Here is an 18,796-nt window from a genome sequence, read left to right as displayed (position 1 = left end):
GGAGGGGAGGGGAGGGGAGCACCAGCATGTATTCATTGTTGTATTAGACACCAGAGAATCTATACAGCCCCAGGGAGCTTTCAGCACAGCCCCACAGGAAATTTCTTGGCCTCACAGTCAGGACCCAGCATACTGCCAACCTCCCCTTCTGGGATGCCCCATGGAGACTCCCACCTACCAGGTCCACGTTGGAGAAGTAAGCCCAGGCCTTGCAGTCAAACTCCTGCGTGGTGGGTGCCATCTGGGGCAGGACTTTCCAGGAGTATTTCTGGTGGTCACCAGGCTGCACCACCCCACCCTGCTGTGTTGTGCCTTCATAGGCTGTCAGTGTGGAGTGGAAGGAGAAGGGCCGAGAGGCCAGGTTCTTGAATGTCACCTGCACCAGAGCAAAGGCAAAGCAGCGCAATATGTGAGGGGGTAATGCTGACAATGCTCTGGACCCTAGTGGTGGGTCCAGCCAGCTGGTGGGAAGGATGTCCCTGGTTCCCAGACCCCCAGCTGGTCTCCATGCAGTGGCCAACCCCTGCTGAACCACAAGCTGCAGCTGTGTGGTGCAATCTCTGAAAGCACATCCTGGGTTCATCTGCTGGATGAGGCCCTTTTCCTGCTCAATGGAAGCAAGGTCAGCTACACTACTGCCTCTGGAGCCCAGAGGGGCTGAATCCATCCTGGTGAAGATTTTGATGAAAACTGAGCAACTTCTCCAGGGACACAAGTCCTGAGCCTTTCACCTTCTTCTCAGGTAGGTGCTGAAGGACCTTTGGTAGTGTGGGAAGCCCAAGCCTGCCCTCATACAGAGCACCTAAAAGAGCTGTCCTGAGCCCTGCTTAGCTCACTACCCTTTTTGCAATCTCTTCACCCAAAAGGCTCCCCATGGAGCCCAGAAGCTGATCAGGCCATGCTGTTGCAGTGGTTGGGTCTGTCTCAGCTCCAGGGCTTTGTATCTGAACACTCTGAGGTTCCTGCTGGCCCATTCCTCCAGCCACTGAGGTCCCTCTGAATGGTGGCTCTGCCTCCCAGTCTGGTGCCATTCACATGCTAACAGGGCAGCTCCTGTCCCCGATCCCTGAAGGTTATCCCATGGGCACTGCAGAGCCTGCAGGCCCACCTCAGCACTCCCTCTGGCTGAACTCCAACAATAATGGGGGAATTTATGGTTTTATAGGAAATGGGAACTTTCTACTCACCATGATGACATCTTGAACTTCTGCCCTGATGTAGGGCCCGAGGATGCCCAGGTGTTCATCCAGCTCTCTGCGCTGCACCAGCTGCGTGAAAGAATCATCCAAGTACTCTCGGAAAACCACCTTGCGGTACTGCCAGGAATGCTTCCTCCTGCTTCTTCGGGGGTCCCTGCAGGGGGATGCCAGTTAGGTGGGTCAGGTGACACTTCCCATAGTGAGGACAGCCATGGCAGGGTTGTTACAGGTCAGGGGGATACAGAGCCAGAGCATCCCTTACCCACTTGCAAGGAAGCTCAAAGTTTCTGGAGGTTTAACACCCCTCCCCACCCTCCCAAGGCAGAGGGGAGTTGCTGGGACCATCCTTCCCCTGGGCTGCTTGGCTGGGTTGTACTGGTACAGAACTGTGATCCTGCCTGCCAGGATATGCCATCTCATGCATCACACCATGACCTGCAGTGCAGGAGGAATGCATGCAGGAAAATCACACTTACATTGCTTTTAGGAAGTGCTGGGGCCTCTGGTCCCCATATTCCCACATCACCTCCACTGCTGCAATGAAGTATTGCCGTATCTCCCCCTGGAAGGAGCGCGGGTCATGCTCCTCTTCCCCATACATGTCAAAATCCTCCATGGTCTGCTCTGTGTCGCTGTACTCATCATAGTCTGTCTTGTCAGTTTTTGAGGGGCTGGAACGTGTCCCATTGTTCAGGGCCAGTTCCTCCCCCTGTCCTGGGATGTGGCTCCTCTCCCCAGCTGTGTTGTTGCTTTCCCCATCCTCCTTGGGCTCTCCCAGGCCCTGGCCCTCTGTCTTCCCTATTTCTCTGAGGACATCTTCCCTGCTGAGCAGCTGACATCCGTGAGGAGTGTCTTGCACATACTGTGCTGGCTTTTTGGTGCTGTTGTTGTTGTGAGCAGGACTACTTGGAGACAGTGAACAGTTCTCTCTGACAGCTGATTTCAGAGACATTCCTTCTGGGCTTTGCCCAGACATTCTCCCAGGCACATTGCCCTCTGTGGCATTGGCCTTGAGCTGCTGAGGCTCAGGACTGAACAGACCCAGCTGCTCCACAGAGTTCGTCTCCTCCTCCATCTGGCTTCTCCTCTGAGCTTGCTCACTCCCAGGAGCCCCCAACACCGCAGCTCTGCCTGGCTGCAGCTCAGCCAAAGCTGGGCTGTGCAAGTCCCCTGTGTTCACCACAGCCCCTGGGGAGACTGGGTCCCAGTTTGAGGCCAGGTGTGCAGCCTCAGCAGTCACCTGCCTTTCTGAGCTGCTCGCTGCCACTGCTGGTCGTGTCCCCAGTGCTCCCCGTGAGGGGAGGGAGCGTCTGCTGCGCTGAGCCCCCTCACTGCTGCCCTGTACCACCCTGTCAGTGCTCAGCCTCTCCTCAGGATACATCTCATCCCTGCCTGGGTGTAGCCTCCTCTCAGCCACCTTGGATTTTTCTTCCAGGCTCTGCGGGGCCACCATCGCCTCAGGCAAGGTGTCACTTGATACCAAAGACCTCTTTTTGAAGCGAGTGATGCAAAAAGGGGAATGAGGTCCACACGCCTTTGGAGCTTCCTTATTCACTGCTGTCTCAGGGGCATGGCTGGCCAGATCCTGCTCTGCTGTCTTACCATCAGAGAGGAGCTTCTTGCTGCTGGTGTTGGGAAGACCCAAAGCTCTGCTCTTCAGTGACCTGGCTTGTTTAGGTCTCCAGTCAGAGCCACTCGTGCTTCTGGTTGTAACTCTGTGTCTCAGAAACTGCTCAGAGCTCTTTCGGAAACTGTTTGGGAATGGCCTGGTGTCATTGGTCACAACATTTGATTCAGAAAATACAATACTGTCCAACTCTGCTAATTCCTTAGCATCCTGAAACACTTCTTTCAAAATTACTTCATCCCTCTCTTCTGTCATTACATAGCTGGATGGCTCAAGGTCATTGGTGTCTGCAAAGGTGGTGTCTAGGAGGCTGGTGCCTTTGGCAAGTCTACTGGCTTGTTCTATGCCACTTTTTGCAGGCAAGGAGTTACTGTCAGCTGTGAAGATTTCAGGTTTATCTGACAAAGAAACATTTTGCTCTTCAAAACTTTCATAAAAGCCTTGTGAAACCACTTTGTGAAGCCTTTTTTCCAGCCTAGCATCTAGGTCATTTGATGAATAATTGCTTTCGATGGCATGACCCTGAACCACAGCATGAGAAGTCCTATTATCTTCTGTCTCATCTGGATATGCAGAAGGATTGTTCAATGTGGAGGAAGAGTTGTGATCAGTACCTAAAGATGGTGCTGTAATGATTGTCTCCTCTGAGTCATACAGTTTAGAGGATATTTTATCAGCCCCTTTTAGCAACTCATTACTCTGTGAAGACACATCTTGAAGTCCCAGGTTGTGCTCCAGATCATTCTGGTGAATTGAGCTCCTGCTCTCCTGAAGAGGGGCTTTGCCAGCAGCATAAGCAATGGAGTCCCACAAGCTTGTTGCATGAGTAGTTGTCTTTTGAGGCTTTGCTTCCAGGTTCTCTATCCTACCACCAGACTGGACTGTTGTTCCTTTTACTGGCTCCTGCACCTCTGGGATTTTTGTCACTTTTGTTCCTGCCAGAGCATCTCCTGGAGCTGCTGTGGCTTGGTGCAGCTGTTGCTCATCTTCTGAGCTCACAGTACCATGGACCCTTCCACTGACACTCCCCAAGTGTTCTCCAGGTGGGGTTGGTCCAAACCCTTCATCCTGGCTGATGATTTTTGACAATTCTTCATCTTCCAGGAAGGACTCATAGGACACTGGCTCATAGCTTTTCTCTGGCAGGGAAGACATGGAAATATCATGTGGATTTTGCATTGCTCCTAAAAATGTTGATGTTCCATTGGAAGAGGGATCAGAAATCCTGCCGTTGCTCAGGACAGCCCCATGTTCTGTCAGGCACAATCTTATCTTCTCTGTCTCATTTCTAGAAGAGGAGATGTTGTTCAGTTGCTCATTCACACAGGACTTATTTCTTTTAGAGAAGCTCCTGGGCTGGAATTCAAAGGCAACCTCCTCCCCATCGTGATACACATAATCTTCCTCATCAGTGTCTTGCTCATACTGGCACTGCGAGACCGTGAACTTGGCATGCATCCCTCGGTCTCTGAAATCAGGATTTAGGCACCCCAGTGTCCAGACACCTGTCTCAAGAGAGGGCAAAAGGACACCATCAGCCCACTTCAGTGGGAAACTGGAACAGATGCCATTCCCGTGCTGCTCCCTTGCTAGTCCAACCTATATTTTCAGGCAGCCTCTGGCTCATGGTAGTGATTCCATGCTTTCGTAGTCCCTAGAGTGTCTTACAGCTGGACCCACAGTGTTGCTGGCAACATGCAGGGCAAGCACCATCAGCAGGGCTGGTGTTTCCTGGCAAAGCATAGTGAGCTACACACAGCTGTGAGGGCCCAAGTACAGCTGAGCAGTTAATGCAGTGAGAACCCACGGAGCCTCCAGCAGCAGCAGTCACCATAACCCACGCCCAAAGACATCCTGGTGCTGTCAAACACACCTCTCTCCCAAAGACAGCCACCACATCTCTCCCACTGAAGGGGAAAGAAAGGAAAGGCTGCCTCTCACTCTCATCCCCAGCCAGTGTGTTTGCTCCCAGCAGAGAGGGTGAGATATGTGATTTCTGGGCGCTGCTGCTGGAGAGAGCTGCCACCTGCTGCCGGCTGAGCTGCTGCTCTGCTTCTGAGCAGCAGACAGGAATCTGAACTCAAACGGATGTGAGGCTTGACTGGGTTATACAGAGCTCCCTGTGGTGTCTAGAAACCCTGACAGCTTGGCTCAGGGTGCAGTGCCCATTACCATCATATCAGTGTTGCAACCACATGGTAAATCCTGTGTCTCCTCTGTGAGTGAGGAAATGGTTTGACAGCACCTCTTTTGCCAGCACTAAGGAAAAAGTGCTGAGTGGGGGGAAATATAACTGAACTCCAAAGCAAATATTTTCTAGGACTTTTCTGTGGCTGCTGTTTCTGTCCTTGCAAAAGTCTGGAGATAAATGGCATGACCAGCAGCTGAACCCACAGCTGGGACAGCACTGCCACTCCCCTGGACCTCCGAGCTTGGAGCCAAGACTGCAAATGTCCACCAGGCTCATGTTACTGCAGCCAGCTTACTGATTTTGCAGCGTGCATGACCTTAACACAACCTACTAATTAAGTAAAATACCACAATTCAATTTATTTGATTTGAAAGATTTAATCACTGCTTCTCACTTTGCTGTTCCAGCAGGCTATGCATCCCTTTGCTCTCAGAGCTGTCCAAAGGAATTGGGCACCAGAGAACTGGCTGGAGGCACTTGCTGATCTCTGCTGGGATGCCAAGCCCATGGTTTACAGAATAGCCCATGCTACTAACCTGGCTTTTCCAAACTCATGACGACAGTTTCTCCAGAAAATGGGAAAAGAGTAAGCACATCCTCAAAGACCATGTTGTGCTTGAAGGTATTTCCAGAGAAGAAGATGGAGAGGAAATCTGTTTGGGCCCCAACACTCAGGACATACCAGTACACAACGTCGTTCAGGCAGAGTTTTGTTTGGAGATTGTCAAATACAAAGCCATTAATAGCTGGAAGAGGACAGGGGTGAAACATTTCAAGACCAAATTCTTCCCATGGCTGCTGAACTGCTGTGTATCCCCTGCTCCTTCCCTGGGGCAGGGATGAGCCTTTGTCTGCAGGGGCTTCCCAGGGAGCCCCTGGCTGGGTACTCACTGTGCATCACATTGGAGGCATAAAACTGGGGGTCCTGGGTATCCACATGGGTTGCATCAGAGCAGAACCTCTTGATGTTCTCCTCCAGGTACCAGCTGTAGTTCTCATCAAAGATAGCAAACAGCACCAACTTCATGTTGTCTGACATTATCTAGAAAGAGAAGGAAGAAATTATTCCTGGTCTGATCAGAGCACCCCTGGTGCCAGTGTAGCTGTCAGCTCTCAGTATGGCTGCATGGAGAAGTTTACTGCTATTTTACAGGAGTTAGGGTGCAGGTTTGGAGAGAAGAGAGCATGCAAGGGAGGATGGGGAAGGCAGAGGCATTAGGACTGCTGATAGGATTGAAGAAAACAAAACAGACAAATTTGTTTTTACCTAAACATTTCACCTACCACAGTTATTCCAGCCTTTCAGCCTAGAAGTTGAGGCAACAAAGGAAAGACCCCCCCACCTGATTTCCCCTCTGATCCATGGACTTCTTGGAGCAGATGAGAAGGGGCCCAATCAGGCCTGAGGCCGTGTCTCGGACTGCGTCGATGGAGCTGTAGTAGAAACGGGTGAGGCAGCGAGGATCTGCCTCTGTTGGGCCATCCTCAGCAGTGAGACTCCAGCTGTAGGTGAATGACTGCCCAGGGGGAATAGGAATATCCTTCACATCTTTCTCTGGCAACACACAACCCAAGAGCAGACCAGTTATGTCTGGGCTGCTCCTGCAAGGAGTGATCCCACTTGAGCTCAGAAAGGTTTCCTGACCACACAAGCTTCAGAGGGAACCACCCATGCCCATCCCAGGATCCTGGTGGGATGTGGGGTGGCCTTGCACAAGTCATGGTCCTGGGAGCACAATAACAAGGGGTGAAAACAGTTCTGGGAATGAAATGTGGGGGGGAAAAAACAACCCCAGAGCAAAAACTACAAAGCTGCAAGAGGGAGAGTCTAAGTCACAGTGAACCCCTACAAAAATGCAGGTCAGAAGGAGCCCAGGGAAAGAGGGCTGTAAATAAACTGCAAACACAGGCAGGATCACCAGATGGTTCCTGCCTCCTCAGAAAGTAGAAGCCTCCAGGATGGACCAATTAACATGGTCCCAGCTCTCTGGATGAGAATGCCCCTTCCCCCACTCATCACTGAAGCCCTCCTTAAAGACAGGGTTACATGGCACCAATGGAAACATGAACCTGGAATCATCACAATGCCTGGGATTATAGAGTGTAGGTGCTTGGATGAATGGACAGTCTTACCAAAGGCTTCAGGAAACTCTCCTGGCCCAGGTGATATCCCAGGTTCCCATGGCCTGCCTTACCTGAGGGTCTCACAGCATAGTAGGGCCTGACGCTGGTGAGGCCATGAGGGTAGATGTTGTAGGGTCGGCTGGCCAGATTCCTGAACACGATCTGAAATGAGGACAGGCAGCAGGAATGTTTGGTGGTTTCTGATCCCTGTAAGCCCTCAAAGCTGTTCCCAGTGTCCTTGCAGACAGGGAAACACCAGACAGCAGTGCCCTGGGGTTGGCTACCTGTCAATGATCAACAGGAGGTACCCAGACATGTCTGGGACCACAAAGTCAGAATACAAGAAACCACAATTTCTCTGGGGTGAAACTATGCTGTCTACTGTTCTGGGAGGTGTCTGTTTTAGGGAGGGCATGAAAATATCAGATTTATCAAAGAGAAAGTTGCTGTCTTTAGTCTTACTTTACATATGAGTCAGAAGCAGTCCATCAATCCAGGCCTCAGAGGACCAGGACATTAAATATGCACAGCAGCCAAGAGCTTTAAAGTGCTCCCCACTTCACTGCATGAAGCCCTTCCTTTATTTCTCTAAATAGCTCTGTCACATGCCCACAACTGCACAGCGAACCCCAGAGAGGGAGCAGAAATGTGAAGCTGCTGGAAACCATCCCATTCCTCCCAGCTGCAAACAAGTCAAGTGGTCAGGAGAGGCACTTTGGGAGACAACAGTGACAGTCCCCAATGCTGTGAAGTAACAGCAAACAGATGGAGAAGAGTAGAGGATGAGAGGACACTCCTGCCTCAGAAGAAGGTGCTGGATGTCATGTATTAACTTACACGGTTCCTTAGGCACCTGCAACGAAGTCAAATCAGAGGGACTGGGTCATATTCTGTGCATCTCACTGAGAATATTTACTTTAAGCTGCCAGTAGCATTTGCCTTTCCAGTGAACTTTTAACATTGCCAAACATGAGAGAGCACCTGAATGACTTAAGTCAGACACTAGCCACAAGCCAAGAGCTATTAGTAGGAACAGCATCAGGTTCTGATGTTTCCACAGTGGAAAGCTGTGTTTCTCTTACCTTAAACTGATCTCCCACCTCCCCCTTGATGACAGGGCCCAGAATTCCCTTGTCCTGTTGGTTGGACACCTTGCGCTTCTTGAAGGTTCTGTCCTCATACTCCACAAACACCACTTTCTTATACTTTGAACCGATCCGCTGTGGGCCAGGCTCCAGGTACAGGCTCGTCATGTTTCTGCAGGCAAAGGCAGAGAAAGAGCAAGTGGCCACATGCAGGACACTGTCAGAAACAGAGCAAGACCTTCCATCATCCAAGGACCTGGCAGATGGCTGAGAAGTTCACCAAGAGTTGTTGTCTGCTCAGAAGGACTGATTCCAGAGGCCTTGGTAGCAGAGAGACAAATGCCCCGGAGACAAATGTCTCTGAAGGGCATTTGGTAAAATGGAGCAAAGTCAGGTCCTGCTTTCCCATGGCCTCCCCAAGACAATTCTTGTCCTGCATCCATAGCATTAGCATTAATAAAGAACAACAAGACTGTCCAGGTTGGGCAGAATGAAAAGTAATTTTTGGGGAAAAAGGGAAGAGCTGTCAGGGCTGCCTGGAGCAGCCTCATGAGCACACATGCCCACTCTCACCTGTCCAGAGACACTGGTTTCACAGGGGCATAGTCCCAGTCCATTTCCTCAGCTGCAATGTAGTAAGTCCAGGTCATGGGCTTGTCTTTGGCAAAAGAGCGTACTTGGATAATATGGTAAATTTCCTCATCTTCCTCAGGGTAATCCAGGTCCTCTGGCTCATTTAACAGCTTCCCTGTCTTCAGCAGGCGTTCCTCAGGACACTCCTCCACCTTTGCATAGGCCTCCATGCCAGCTGGGTTCAGACAAGCCAGCAGAAAGGGTCACACTGATGTGTCAATACAGGCAGGCACTCACCCAGGCCCTGCCTGGGAGAAATCTTCTCCATACTGTTCCCACCAAATGAGCCAACATGGATCAACCCATGCCATCTGGTATGGGCCAGACTGCAGGTGGATGTAACACCAGGGAGCAGGAGGGGCCTTGGAGCTGCAGCACCACACAGAACCCTGAGCCCAGGCCATCCCCTGAACTGCTTTTCCCCCAGGCTCTTGGAAAATAAGGTTACCTTGCTGATGGGACGGTATCTGGCAGAACATCCGAAACCAGCCAGCTGTTCCTGGCGTGGTCTGGGCTGTGAGATATGTGGCAGGGGAAATTTCTAGGCTGCTGAGACGGTGGCTTCTCACCAGGAATGTGTGGCCTTCAAAGAAGATGGAGTGGACTTCTGGCCCAGAGCCCAACCCAATCACATGCCAGTGGACCTGCTTCTTGAGGCACAGTGTGAGACCTGCCAGGAAACAAGGAAAGCACCCAGGAGTCAGCACTGTTACCAGCCCCTGTCCCCACTCTTGGTGCCCTAGATTCAGAGTTTGACGCTGAGTCTGACACTCTATCTATGCTGATAGAGTCCCCTACTCCTGTGCTGGCTTCAAGCTGGAGAAATCACACATGAATGTGGACTGTCTGAGCAAAACAGAGGCACAGGTCACATCATCTCCCTGAGATAAGACTAGATTTACAGACTGGGGGACTCTGGGAGGGTTGCTGTTAGGAGCTCACAATGGAATGCAGCGGCAGAAGAGAGAGATGTGCTCCTTTACTCTATAAACAGGGAAACTGGGCACTGGAAAAGAAGAATCATTTGTCTGATCCAGCACTGGCAAGGCAGATACTAAAACATAAAATCTGGAGTAGGGCTCTAGCACGTAGCAGTAAGCTGAAATACCACAAAGGGCAGAGAGGGGTCACCAGGATTATTTAAGTGCTGGATAAAATTCCTTCCTCAGAGACACTCAAAGAGCTCAGTGTGCTTAGGAAATTAGAAAGAACTTGACTGCATTGTAAAATTACTTTCCTGGGGAGAAATTGATGTGTGCTGAAGGCCTCTGTAATCTAGCAGGGAAGTTCCAAGTTCCTGGAAGTTCAAGCCAAACAAAGTCAAATACAGCGTCAAGCGCTTGCTTTTGGCAGAGTGCAGAGGTGACTGGAACAGATCCCAAGGGCCTGGGAGGAAATTGGGTGGAGGTCCCATCCTGAGGCCCTCAGCTCTCCATTTCCAGCTCTCTATCAGACACCTCTCAGACCAGGTCCTGCATCCAGGGAGGGGGATGCTGAGTGAAGATGGATAATTTCTCCAGGGAAAACCCACTTTGTAGACACAGAGGTTGACCATGTGGTTTCCTTAGCTCTTAAGCTTTATGAACTTATCAGGACAGGGAATTTAGGGGAGTTTTGCTTTTGCCTTTTACTGGAGAATGGCCAGACACAAGTGGGAGTTTTTAGGATGTGGTTCACCAAAGCCGCTGGTGGTAATGACTCCTGATAGTGTTTCCCTATCCAAGTTTGCCTTGGAGATTCCTTACTCTCAGACAGCTCTGGACCTTTTCCCAGGAGAACCCAGAAAATACCAACTTTTGTGTTCACTGAGGTCAAACCCAGCCTTTTATTTTGCTCTTCTGAAGAAGAGGAGTCTGAGAAAAGACCTTATCACTCTAGCTGCACCAAGGAAGTTTATGTCAGATATGGGGATAAATTTCTTCACTGGAAGGGTTGCCAAACACTGGAACAGGCTGTCCAGGTATTTAAAAGACTTATATTTGACACTCAGGGATATGGTTTTAGTGGTAGACTTGGCAGTGTTAAATTTACCTTTGGACTTGATGATCTTAAGGGTCTTTTCCAGCTTAAAACATTCCATGGTTCTATTCCCAAAATCCTATGAAGGTGTTTTAGTGAGAGCTATATGGTACCTGCAGCCTTGTTCACAGGGCTATAAAACTGCTACCAGCATTATTCTTTTAGACCTCCAAGGAAGTCAGCTGCACTTGGCAACACAGACAGCTGGAAACAGCTCCTGCCCTGCTGTAAATGGGAAAGGGAGATCAAGGAGCTGAAATAAAAGACTCCCTCTGAGGTCAATACAGCCTAACACATCCATCACCTGGAAACTCCTCTTGATCTCTTTTCTCACATCCTTTCCCAAGCTACCTCAAGTTTGTAGAACTGGCTCCACCCCTACTCCTAGCAGCTCCCATGCCCTTCACTGCTGTCCCTGTCCCACCAGGACTCACCAGGCAGAGAGCCATTGATGTAGCCATTGATGGTGTGCAGCTCTGTGCTGTTGTAAGCCTGGGGCTGAGCAGCTGCTGAGGAACCCTGCTCAGAGTACCAGCTTTTCCCTGTGGAGAGAGGAGGATACAGTCAGCTTTCACTTGAGAACATTTCAAAGAAAAAGTAAACCTTCTCAGGGAGGTCGGATTTGTGGTGCCTGTGGAAATCCACAGCACACCTGGCCATGGCTCTGTGTGGGTGTGGGGGTGACCACTACACAGGACAGGGAATGACTCTCCTCTTAACCTGTATGATGGGAACAACGCCAGGGCATGGGATGGCAGAGCTGGGTGGGCTGCAAGCTCCCTGCACCTGGTGAAGGGAAGGAGGGGCAGTACTGCACCAGGAGCACACTGGCTGGGGGGACTGCACAAGCTTAAACCCTTGGGAGGGATGTGGGTGCTGAGAAGCTGTGCTCACACCATGACCAAAGCAAATGCCCCAGACCTGGCTGAATGCAGGGCCTGATACCAGTCAGTCAAATAATTACCTTCATCAAACACTGCGAAGAGCAGAACAAACTCTTTCTGCCGGCCTTCATTCCCATCACTTGCCAGGGTCCCTGCAAGATGCAATGAGATGGATTTCTTTAGAGATCAGCAAACACCACCCAGAGAATTCCTTGTGCTCTTCAAGAACTGGTAAACCAAGGCCAGGCTGTGCTTTGCTTTTGTCATGTCTCACAATTGCAACAGCCCTGCTTCCAGTCTTGCAGCCCCCAAAAGTCCATGGTTGAGAGGCAGCTGCCCTCAGAAGGCATCAAAAGGTCAGTTTTGTACTGCTTCCTCTTAGACCTTTCCTCACTGGAGAAGCTGCTCCTGGTGAGTCACTGGAGCCTGCAGACAGTGCCCAGTCATTTCCAGTGACTATAGAAGGGTCTGGACAACTACTTCCAGGATATGTCTCAGCCAAGGATGACCAATCTTACTTCAGTCACATCTTCTTGTACCTTGTGCTGTCAGGATTTCAAGACTGAACCCAGGAGCACTTTCATTGAGCACAGCTCACGGACTCCACTGCCATTCTCAACCTCAGGAAAGCATCTGTGATTATTCTGCTTTTCAATTAATGGTTGCATGTGGCCTGTCCCCACCCTGTGCTGTGCTTACCAGGTCGGCACACAAGCAGGGCTCCAATCAAACCAGAGTTGATGTCCTTCACACTGTTGGTGTTGGAGGAGTAGGAGTGGGTCAGGCACGTTGAGTCGTCCTCCGTTGGGCCCTGGTTTTCCTGGATTTCCCAGACATATGTGTGTGTCTTCCCAGGGTCCACCCTGTCCCCCTCCTTCTCTGTCTGGCTGGTCTCATCCTCATACCCTGCTCCTAAAACCAAAGAAATGGTCAGATGTTACTGAAGGTTCATCCCCAGCCCACTGTGGTTACAGAAATGCCCTTTCCTCCAACTCCAGCCCCTCTCCACCTCAGGGGAATGAGTCCTATGGGCAGTGACAGAGCTGTGCCACACTCACATGTTGGGCTGTGCACCCACCACCTGCCCTGAGGCTGGACAGCACAGTCTTCCTTGCCCTAAGCATCCAATCTAAGGTTTAACCCCTGTAATACCTCTATAACTGATACAGGTTTGCTCTGCACTGTTTGCTCAGCTCATTTCTGGGCTGGGCATGGCATCTGTCCTCACAGAGGGACACGAATAGCAGGGTGAGGGTGGGATACACATCTGGCAGGCAGGTGCCAGAGCAGGAGGTGCTACACAAGGAATTGCAGCACCTGGGGCTGCCCAGCTCACCTTCTGACGCCTTCCAGTAGGACACCCCGACAGCATGGAGGTTGTACGGGCGGGAGGCCAGGTTTTTAAACGTGATGACCACTGTGTCATAGACTTCTGCTCGAATGGTGGGGCCTAGAAGACCTAAAGGGGATAAGACAATAAGGTCAGGCAGCTGGGGTCAGGCAGCTCACACCCTGCTAGAAACCCCAAAGGGTCCTGACTTTCCACAATCCCCACACAAGTGGTTGTCCCTCATGCAGCACGGCAGCATCAACTGCATCAGCTCCAGCAAGGCTCTCTGTACCCCCAGGAGCTCTGCCAAACTGGCATCCACCCAGGTGCTTTCCTGTTCCTGGCTGAAGAGAAGCCAGCACCCAACCCAGGATGAGTTTGGTGGCTGTCAGGTATTGCTGGAGCTCCCCACACCGCAGGTGCTTCTTACCCATCCACGCTGGCTTGAGCTTGGGCTGTGTGAAGGAGCCATCAGGGTACTCCACAAAAACAGCTTTCCTGTAGCGGGGAGGGACACCAGCTGGGGGCAGACGTGGGCCTGCATGCCCCAAAATGCTGCAGGAGGAAGGAAAAGCCAAGGCTGATTGCACAGACCCATCCATGCATGGGCAGCAGCCATCCTCTTCCTTCCCTTCCCACCAGCTTGCTTGCTGGAGCCCCAGGGATTGCTCACCCTGCTGTGTCCTTTGGATTTCCTGACAGCTCCCAGGTATGATTGGAAATGTTTTGCTCATCATACATATGACAACAGGGCAGTGATTAGTGTTGTGGTGTTAGTCATGATGGAAGAAGACACGAGGCCATAGCCAGATGCAGCTGGGACAGGGCACAGCAGCAGGTATTGCTGCCTGTCTCCTGCCTCATGCCTTGTCCAGCTTCATGTTTCCTTGGCATCAGGGACACAGAACATTGGCAGTGCCATGGTGACCTGTGCCCTGAAGCCATCCCCACCCCAACTCCAGCACCTTCAGGTGTGGCAAACAGATCACATCATGTGTAACTCACATCCTCCCCAGCTCCCCGCCCCAGGAAAGAGACTGTCGCTGCTGGCAGGTGTGGCAGTTTGCTTTGTGTCTCAGCAATGTCTACACATTTGGTTCTTTTCTGCCCAAAATGGGATTTACACTTCACAGCAGGAAGATAAAGGAGCCTTGAATGTATTTCAAACCCCACTTATCTCTGCTGGCCACTTTCTATCTGTAAGAAGCTTAACAAATTCTTTTTCCAGAAGGAATGCTGCACATTTATGTGGATAACAAAGGCATTAATTTCTTCAAGGATTTTACAGGCTGACTTAGCCCAAAACCATTTCCAGTAACCAGACAGACCTTTCCAGCCTTGTTTTGTTTGGAGCAAAAGCCAGGTAGTATTTTCTTCCCACTTAAGAAGCAGGGAAGGTTGCTGTCCTGCTCTGACTAACCCTTATTCGAGCAGCGTTTCCCTTTGTGACTCTTCCTCAAACGGAAGAGGAAGGAGACAGTGTGACTCGAATTTAGGAAAAGCAATGCACGCTTACCCCTACAACACTGGCTGGAAGCCACTTGCAGCTGGGGGATGCTGTGGGGAGAGCAGGGCCCCACTCTCCTCAGGGGCAGAGCAGGATGGGAGCCCATGAAAACCCCACGGGCACCCAGCTCCTGTAACACCACATCCAGGCTGGCAGGAACCCCCAGCAGGCACAGCCCAGTGCCACTGCACTCAGCTGACTTTGCCCATGAACCATTATCATTCCTGGCTTGATGGCAGTGGAGTCCAGCCCTAGCTTTGCTCTTCAGTGTATCCCCACACTGGAAGGTAGCTGTGCTGCAGGGTAGCTGTCCATTCTCAGGAAGCTGTGCCTTAATCTCTAGCTCACGGAAAGCCCAAGTTTGAGAATGCAGCCCTGAGATATGATGGTCTGGTCCTGCTCAGTAAACAAGGCAGAAATCCTCTGGAGCCAGGAGGATTTTGCTGGCATGCAGAGGCATGGCTGGGAAGGGACCTAGTGACAACAGGGCTTAGTGCTGGGTCCCAGTGCTGGCAGAGCAGAGCCCACAGGAGACAAGCAGGCGGAGTTCAGCCTAGGGATGTCTCATCAAAGTTCTTCTGGCCAGTCCTCTGTACTTGGGGTCCCCGTGAACTTCCTTTCCCAATGGCAGCAGAAGCTGAGGCAGGCCGATAAGTTTCTGGCACCTTGGATCAGCATTGTTAGCCACACTATCTGTTCATCTCTTGGAGCTGGGAGACATCCTGCACTGCCAAAACACTCAGACATGGGCTGCTGCTACGTGTCCACCAGCTCCATGTCCAAGCTGAGATCCCTGGGGCCATTGCAGGATGTGCTGGTCCTGGCTCCGACCCTGCTGGTGGGGTTGTGTTTGGGAGGAAGAGAAACTGAAATCACAGGGAAGGTGTGAGCAGCTCTGGCCTGGTGTGTTGCAGCCCATTAATTTGACAGAGCTTTCTACAAACATGCCAGAGGAAACCCCTGGATACATACGAGGGGTTTGGAGGTCCTGCCTGGAGATGCACCTTTGGGAGCTGCCATGAGATGCTGATGCACTGAGGGAGAACGTGGGGAGCAGAAGACACCACACACACAGCTCAGATACAGTCCAGCTCCAGGGGCAGCTCTGCCTGCCATGCTTTCCTGGCTCACTCCTGCATGCCCCTTGTATCCAGCCTGGCTGTTTTCCTGTGCCCTCCTCTGTTGCAGGGAACTGGGCTGAGGTTGCAGGGCCATGGAAAAGGCACCATCATTCAGCTGGGAACAGCCATGACAAGCAAGCCCTGGTTCCCAGCACGGCTTCCCCAGGAGCTGCACAGCTGCCCAGGAGTTCTCTGCCTCTCCAGACTGGAGCGCACAACCAAGTCCCTCTGAGATAGCCAATGTTATCTTCCCCCATTTTTAGAGAAGGACAAGTGGCCTCACACTGCCTGCCAATGCCCCACTCATCCCCAGGCAAGGTCAGGTCCCTGAGTCACTCCAGGGTCAGAAATAGTGCCCGAGTGCATCATAAACCCAGTGCTGAAATGGAAAGCCACAAGCCTGAAATAACAGTGTGAGCAAAGTCATCATCTCTACCACAGCCTAATGGATCTGTGGGCAACATCAGTGAAAGCAGGGCAAGGGAGATTAGTAAAATAGGGGGTGCTGGATGCAATTTTCCTACTGAAGTAATCAAAAGGGGGAAAACCAACATTACTGGGATACAGTGACTACAGCAGCCAGTCAGGCTGACCTGGGTCATCCCTAGAGCCTGGCTTCCAGTGCCTGACCACAGCTCCTCACTGCTCAGGCCACTGTGGGTCTGAGACAGGGCCATGGGCTGCTACCACCTCAGCAGAGAGTCTGGGGAAGGGGATATGGAAACAGGGTAGAGGGAATGGGCACATCTTGATCCACAAGGGGTGCAGCCATCCAGATCCATTGTCCATGCTCAGAACACTCACAACCATGCATCTCCAAGTCAAATGTGTCTTCAAACAACACCATCCTGAAGCTTGAGCAACACAACTCCCATTTTTCTTTCTTACTTCAAAGTACACATGCAAAAACATCATGCCTTCCTCCTTTTTGCCATTGTGCATGAATACCGTTCATTGCCCAAACACTACAAATTATTTTCATTTCCTTAAAGAAAAATTTCAGCCCCAGCAATGTAATGTACACAAAGATATAAATAACTAAAGCTGGATTTTACCAGGGGCAGACATAGTGGAAAGTTTTTGCTGCTCAGTTATGACAGGGTGGGCACAGCCAACCTTCCTCTGCAGTGCCCAGGGAGTCACAAGTGCCTGTCTCCCCTCAATCCTCCCCCCCAAAGCCCCCAGGATGCAGAGCAGAAAAGAAAGCACAGGTAGAAAATCAGCTCATGGCTCCTAGCACAGATTTTAAAGAATTATAGGCGAATGTCATTAAGATAGAACAGTGCAGGACAGTGATGAGGAGTAGGTATGCATCTTTCTCAATTCCACCTGCCCCTCACCAGGGGTTGCACTTAGTGACTCCCCATCACACCACCCCTTCCCAGCTGTACCAGCAGCTCAGTGCACCCACCTGGCCAGGTTGCCCCCATGTACCTGCCTGCCTGGAGCCAAGCTCACAGTGCCACATGCCAGTGTGGGAGAACACCCAGGACAGGGTTCTAGAATTGCAAAAGGAAGAACTTTACCCTGCAGGCGCTTGCAGCACGGACAGCAGGTCGCTGTGTGTGTAGTCCCAGGTGGTTTCCACTGCAGCAATGTAGTATCTTCTCACTTTGCTGATGCCCTCCTCAACCAGGCAGAGGAGCAGGAGGCTGCACAGGGCTCCCACCAGCACCATGTCTCCTGGCTGGGAACTGCTCTGACTTCAGGAGGAAAAGTGAAAAGGAAGGAATGAGAAAGGAAAGAGGAGAGAAAAGCCTTTATCTTCTCATCCAGCTGTTGTAATCCACCGGAGATGATGATTTAAAGCCAGCACTCACTCGGAGCGCTGAAAAGTTTCTCAAAGATGTCAGGAGGGGAATCACTTGAGCAGGTTTGTGCAAAGACCAGCATGTGAATGATGGACTTTCCTGTTCTTCCTCTGGCAGTGGCAGGAGGAGAGGAAAAAACAAAAGGAAAGGGAGGGCAAGCACAGTGGTAAGTTCCGCTGCAGGACCCAGCTGGCTCAGTGTCCTGGCTCCTGTCTGGGAGCAAGATGAGGAAAGGGAGGGTTGCAGAGGCAGCAGAATTTAGGTGTGGTCTTTGCCTGGTCTCACCTTCTCTGTCACCTCTGAAGAGGAGAGAGGGTTGCCAAGGATGCAAATGTACATACATGATTTATTCCTGTCTCTGGGATGCCTGCACCCCAAACAGTGATGATTTGGCCACACAACCTTGCCTCAAGCCACATGTGAGGGAATGGGTTGGGATGATCCTTAGAGTCCCCTTCCCACCAGCTGCTCCTCTTCTCCCAGGGTCCTGCAGCAGAGCTCAGAGAAGATGCACCAAAATATTTTTTCAAATTTCTTTCATTTTACTCACAAATTTTCAGTCTCTTTTTAAAAACCCATGAAATCCCCCTCCCCTCATCAATGCACACACGTGTGCTCAGGCACACACGCTACCATGTGGTTGTCCCTTGGCTCACGAAGGCAGGAAGATGAGTAGGAACACCCTGCACAGTCCCAGCATCCCCTGGATGAGGGAGGTGGGGAAATGTCCCATAAATCATGTCACAGGGCAGCAGGAGTGCAACGGGGGCAGTGACCCCTTTGGTGACAGTCCCAGTGTGCGCAGAAACATCCATGTGACAGGTCTTGGCGATTGGGAAACAGGGACACAGTGGAGACAGTGGAGGGATGGGTTTTTGGGGGTCTCTTACATGAATCCTCAGCACAGGGTAGAAACAGATTCTGTTTCACACCACCCACTTTGCTCCTGGGGAGGCAAAGAGTGAGTGAGAAACATTTTCTCCAGCTTGTACACCCACAGTTGGCTCCATGACTAGCCTGGGGCTCCTTTTCTTTGTGAGCAACAACTCACCTCACTTTTTCCAGCAAGTATGTTGGGGCAAAGCAAATGGTGTGTCACATTTGGGGATGCCCCAGGGTGCTTTGCATCCTGCCCTACTGCAGTGAAGCAGAAGAGTACTCAGTAATGGAGAAAAGAGAGTTTTTTGGGAGAGATACAGGAGATCTGGGCTGTGCTTCAGGCACCAGTGTCCCCTGCTATGGATGTGACTTTATTTCAGTCATCC

The 18,796-nt window shown here is 51.2% G+C and overlaps 1 protein-coding gene across 2 annotated transcripts in view; it reads right to left on the bottom strand.

Moving 5' to 3' along the window:
* F8 (coagulation factor VIII) overlaps positions 1-17,749 on the bottom strand; it is a 24,484-nt gene extending 6,735 nt beyond the window's left edge. The window contains exons 1-17 of one of the 2 annotated variants that reach the window (XM_015626710.3): positions 17,541-17,749; positions 17,247-17,423; positions 13,523-13,647; positions 13,099-13,221; positions 12,462-12,674; positions 11,843-11,914; positions 11,313-11,420; positions 9,308-9,529; positions 8,800-9,034; positions 8,224-8,398; positions 7,213-7,303; positions 6,361-6,572; positions 5,909-6,059; positions 5,554-5,763; positions 1,676-4,331; positions 1,188-1,353; positions 179-376 (exon numbers count right to left, since the gene is read on the bottom strand). In XM_015626710.3, coding sequence (XP_015482196.1) covers positions 179-376; positions 1,188-1,353; positions 1,676-4,331; positions 5,554-5,763; positions 5,909-6,059; positions 6,361-6,572; positions 7,213-7,303; positions 8,224-8,398; positions 8,800-9,034; positions 9,308-9,529; positions 11,313-11,420; positions 11,843-11,914; positions 12,462-12,674; positions 13,099-13,221; positions 13,523-13,647; positions 17,247-17,398 — 5,109 coding nt within the window. In that variant the 5' untranslated portion in view covers positions 17,399-17,423; positions 17,541-17,749. Of the gene's footprint in view, positions 1-178; positions 377-1,187; positions 1,354-1,675; positions 4,332-5,553; positions 5,764-5,908; positions 6,060-6,360; positions 6,573-7,212; positions 7,304-8,223; positions 8,399-8,799; positions 9,035-9,307; positions 9,530-11,312; positions 11,421-11,842; positions 11,915-12,461; positions 12,675-13,098; positions 13,222-13,522; positions 13,648-17,246 lie in introns of both variants that reach the window. The other variant, XM_033514171.1, reaches the window with a different exon arrangement.
* Positions 17,750-18,796: the final 1,047 nt, after the last annotated feature.

This window comes from Parus major, chromosome 4A (genome assembly GCF_001522545.3).
Source record: "Parus major isolate Abel chromosome 4A, Parus_major1.1, whole genome shotgun sequence".
In the NCBI taxonomy this organism is placed as follows: Eukaryota; Metazoa; Chordata; class Aves; order Passeriformes; family Paridae; genus Parus; species Parus major.
Note: the sequence above shows the minus strand (reverse complement) of the source record. Positions and strands in the feature narration are given on the sequence as shown.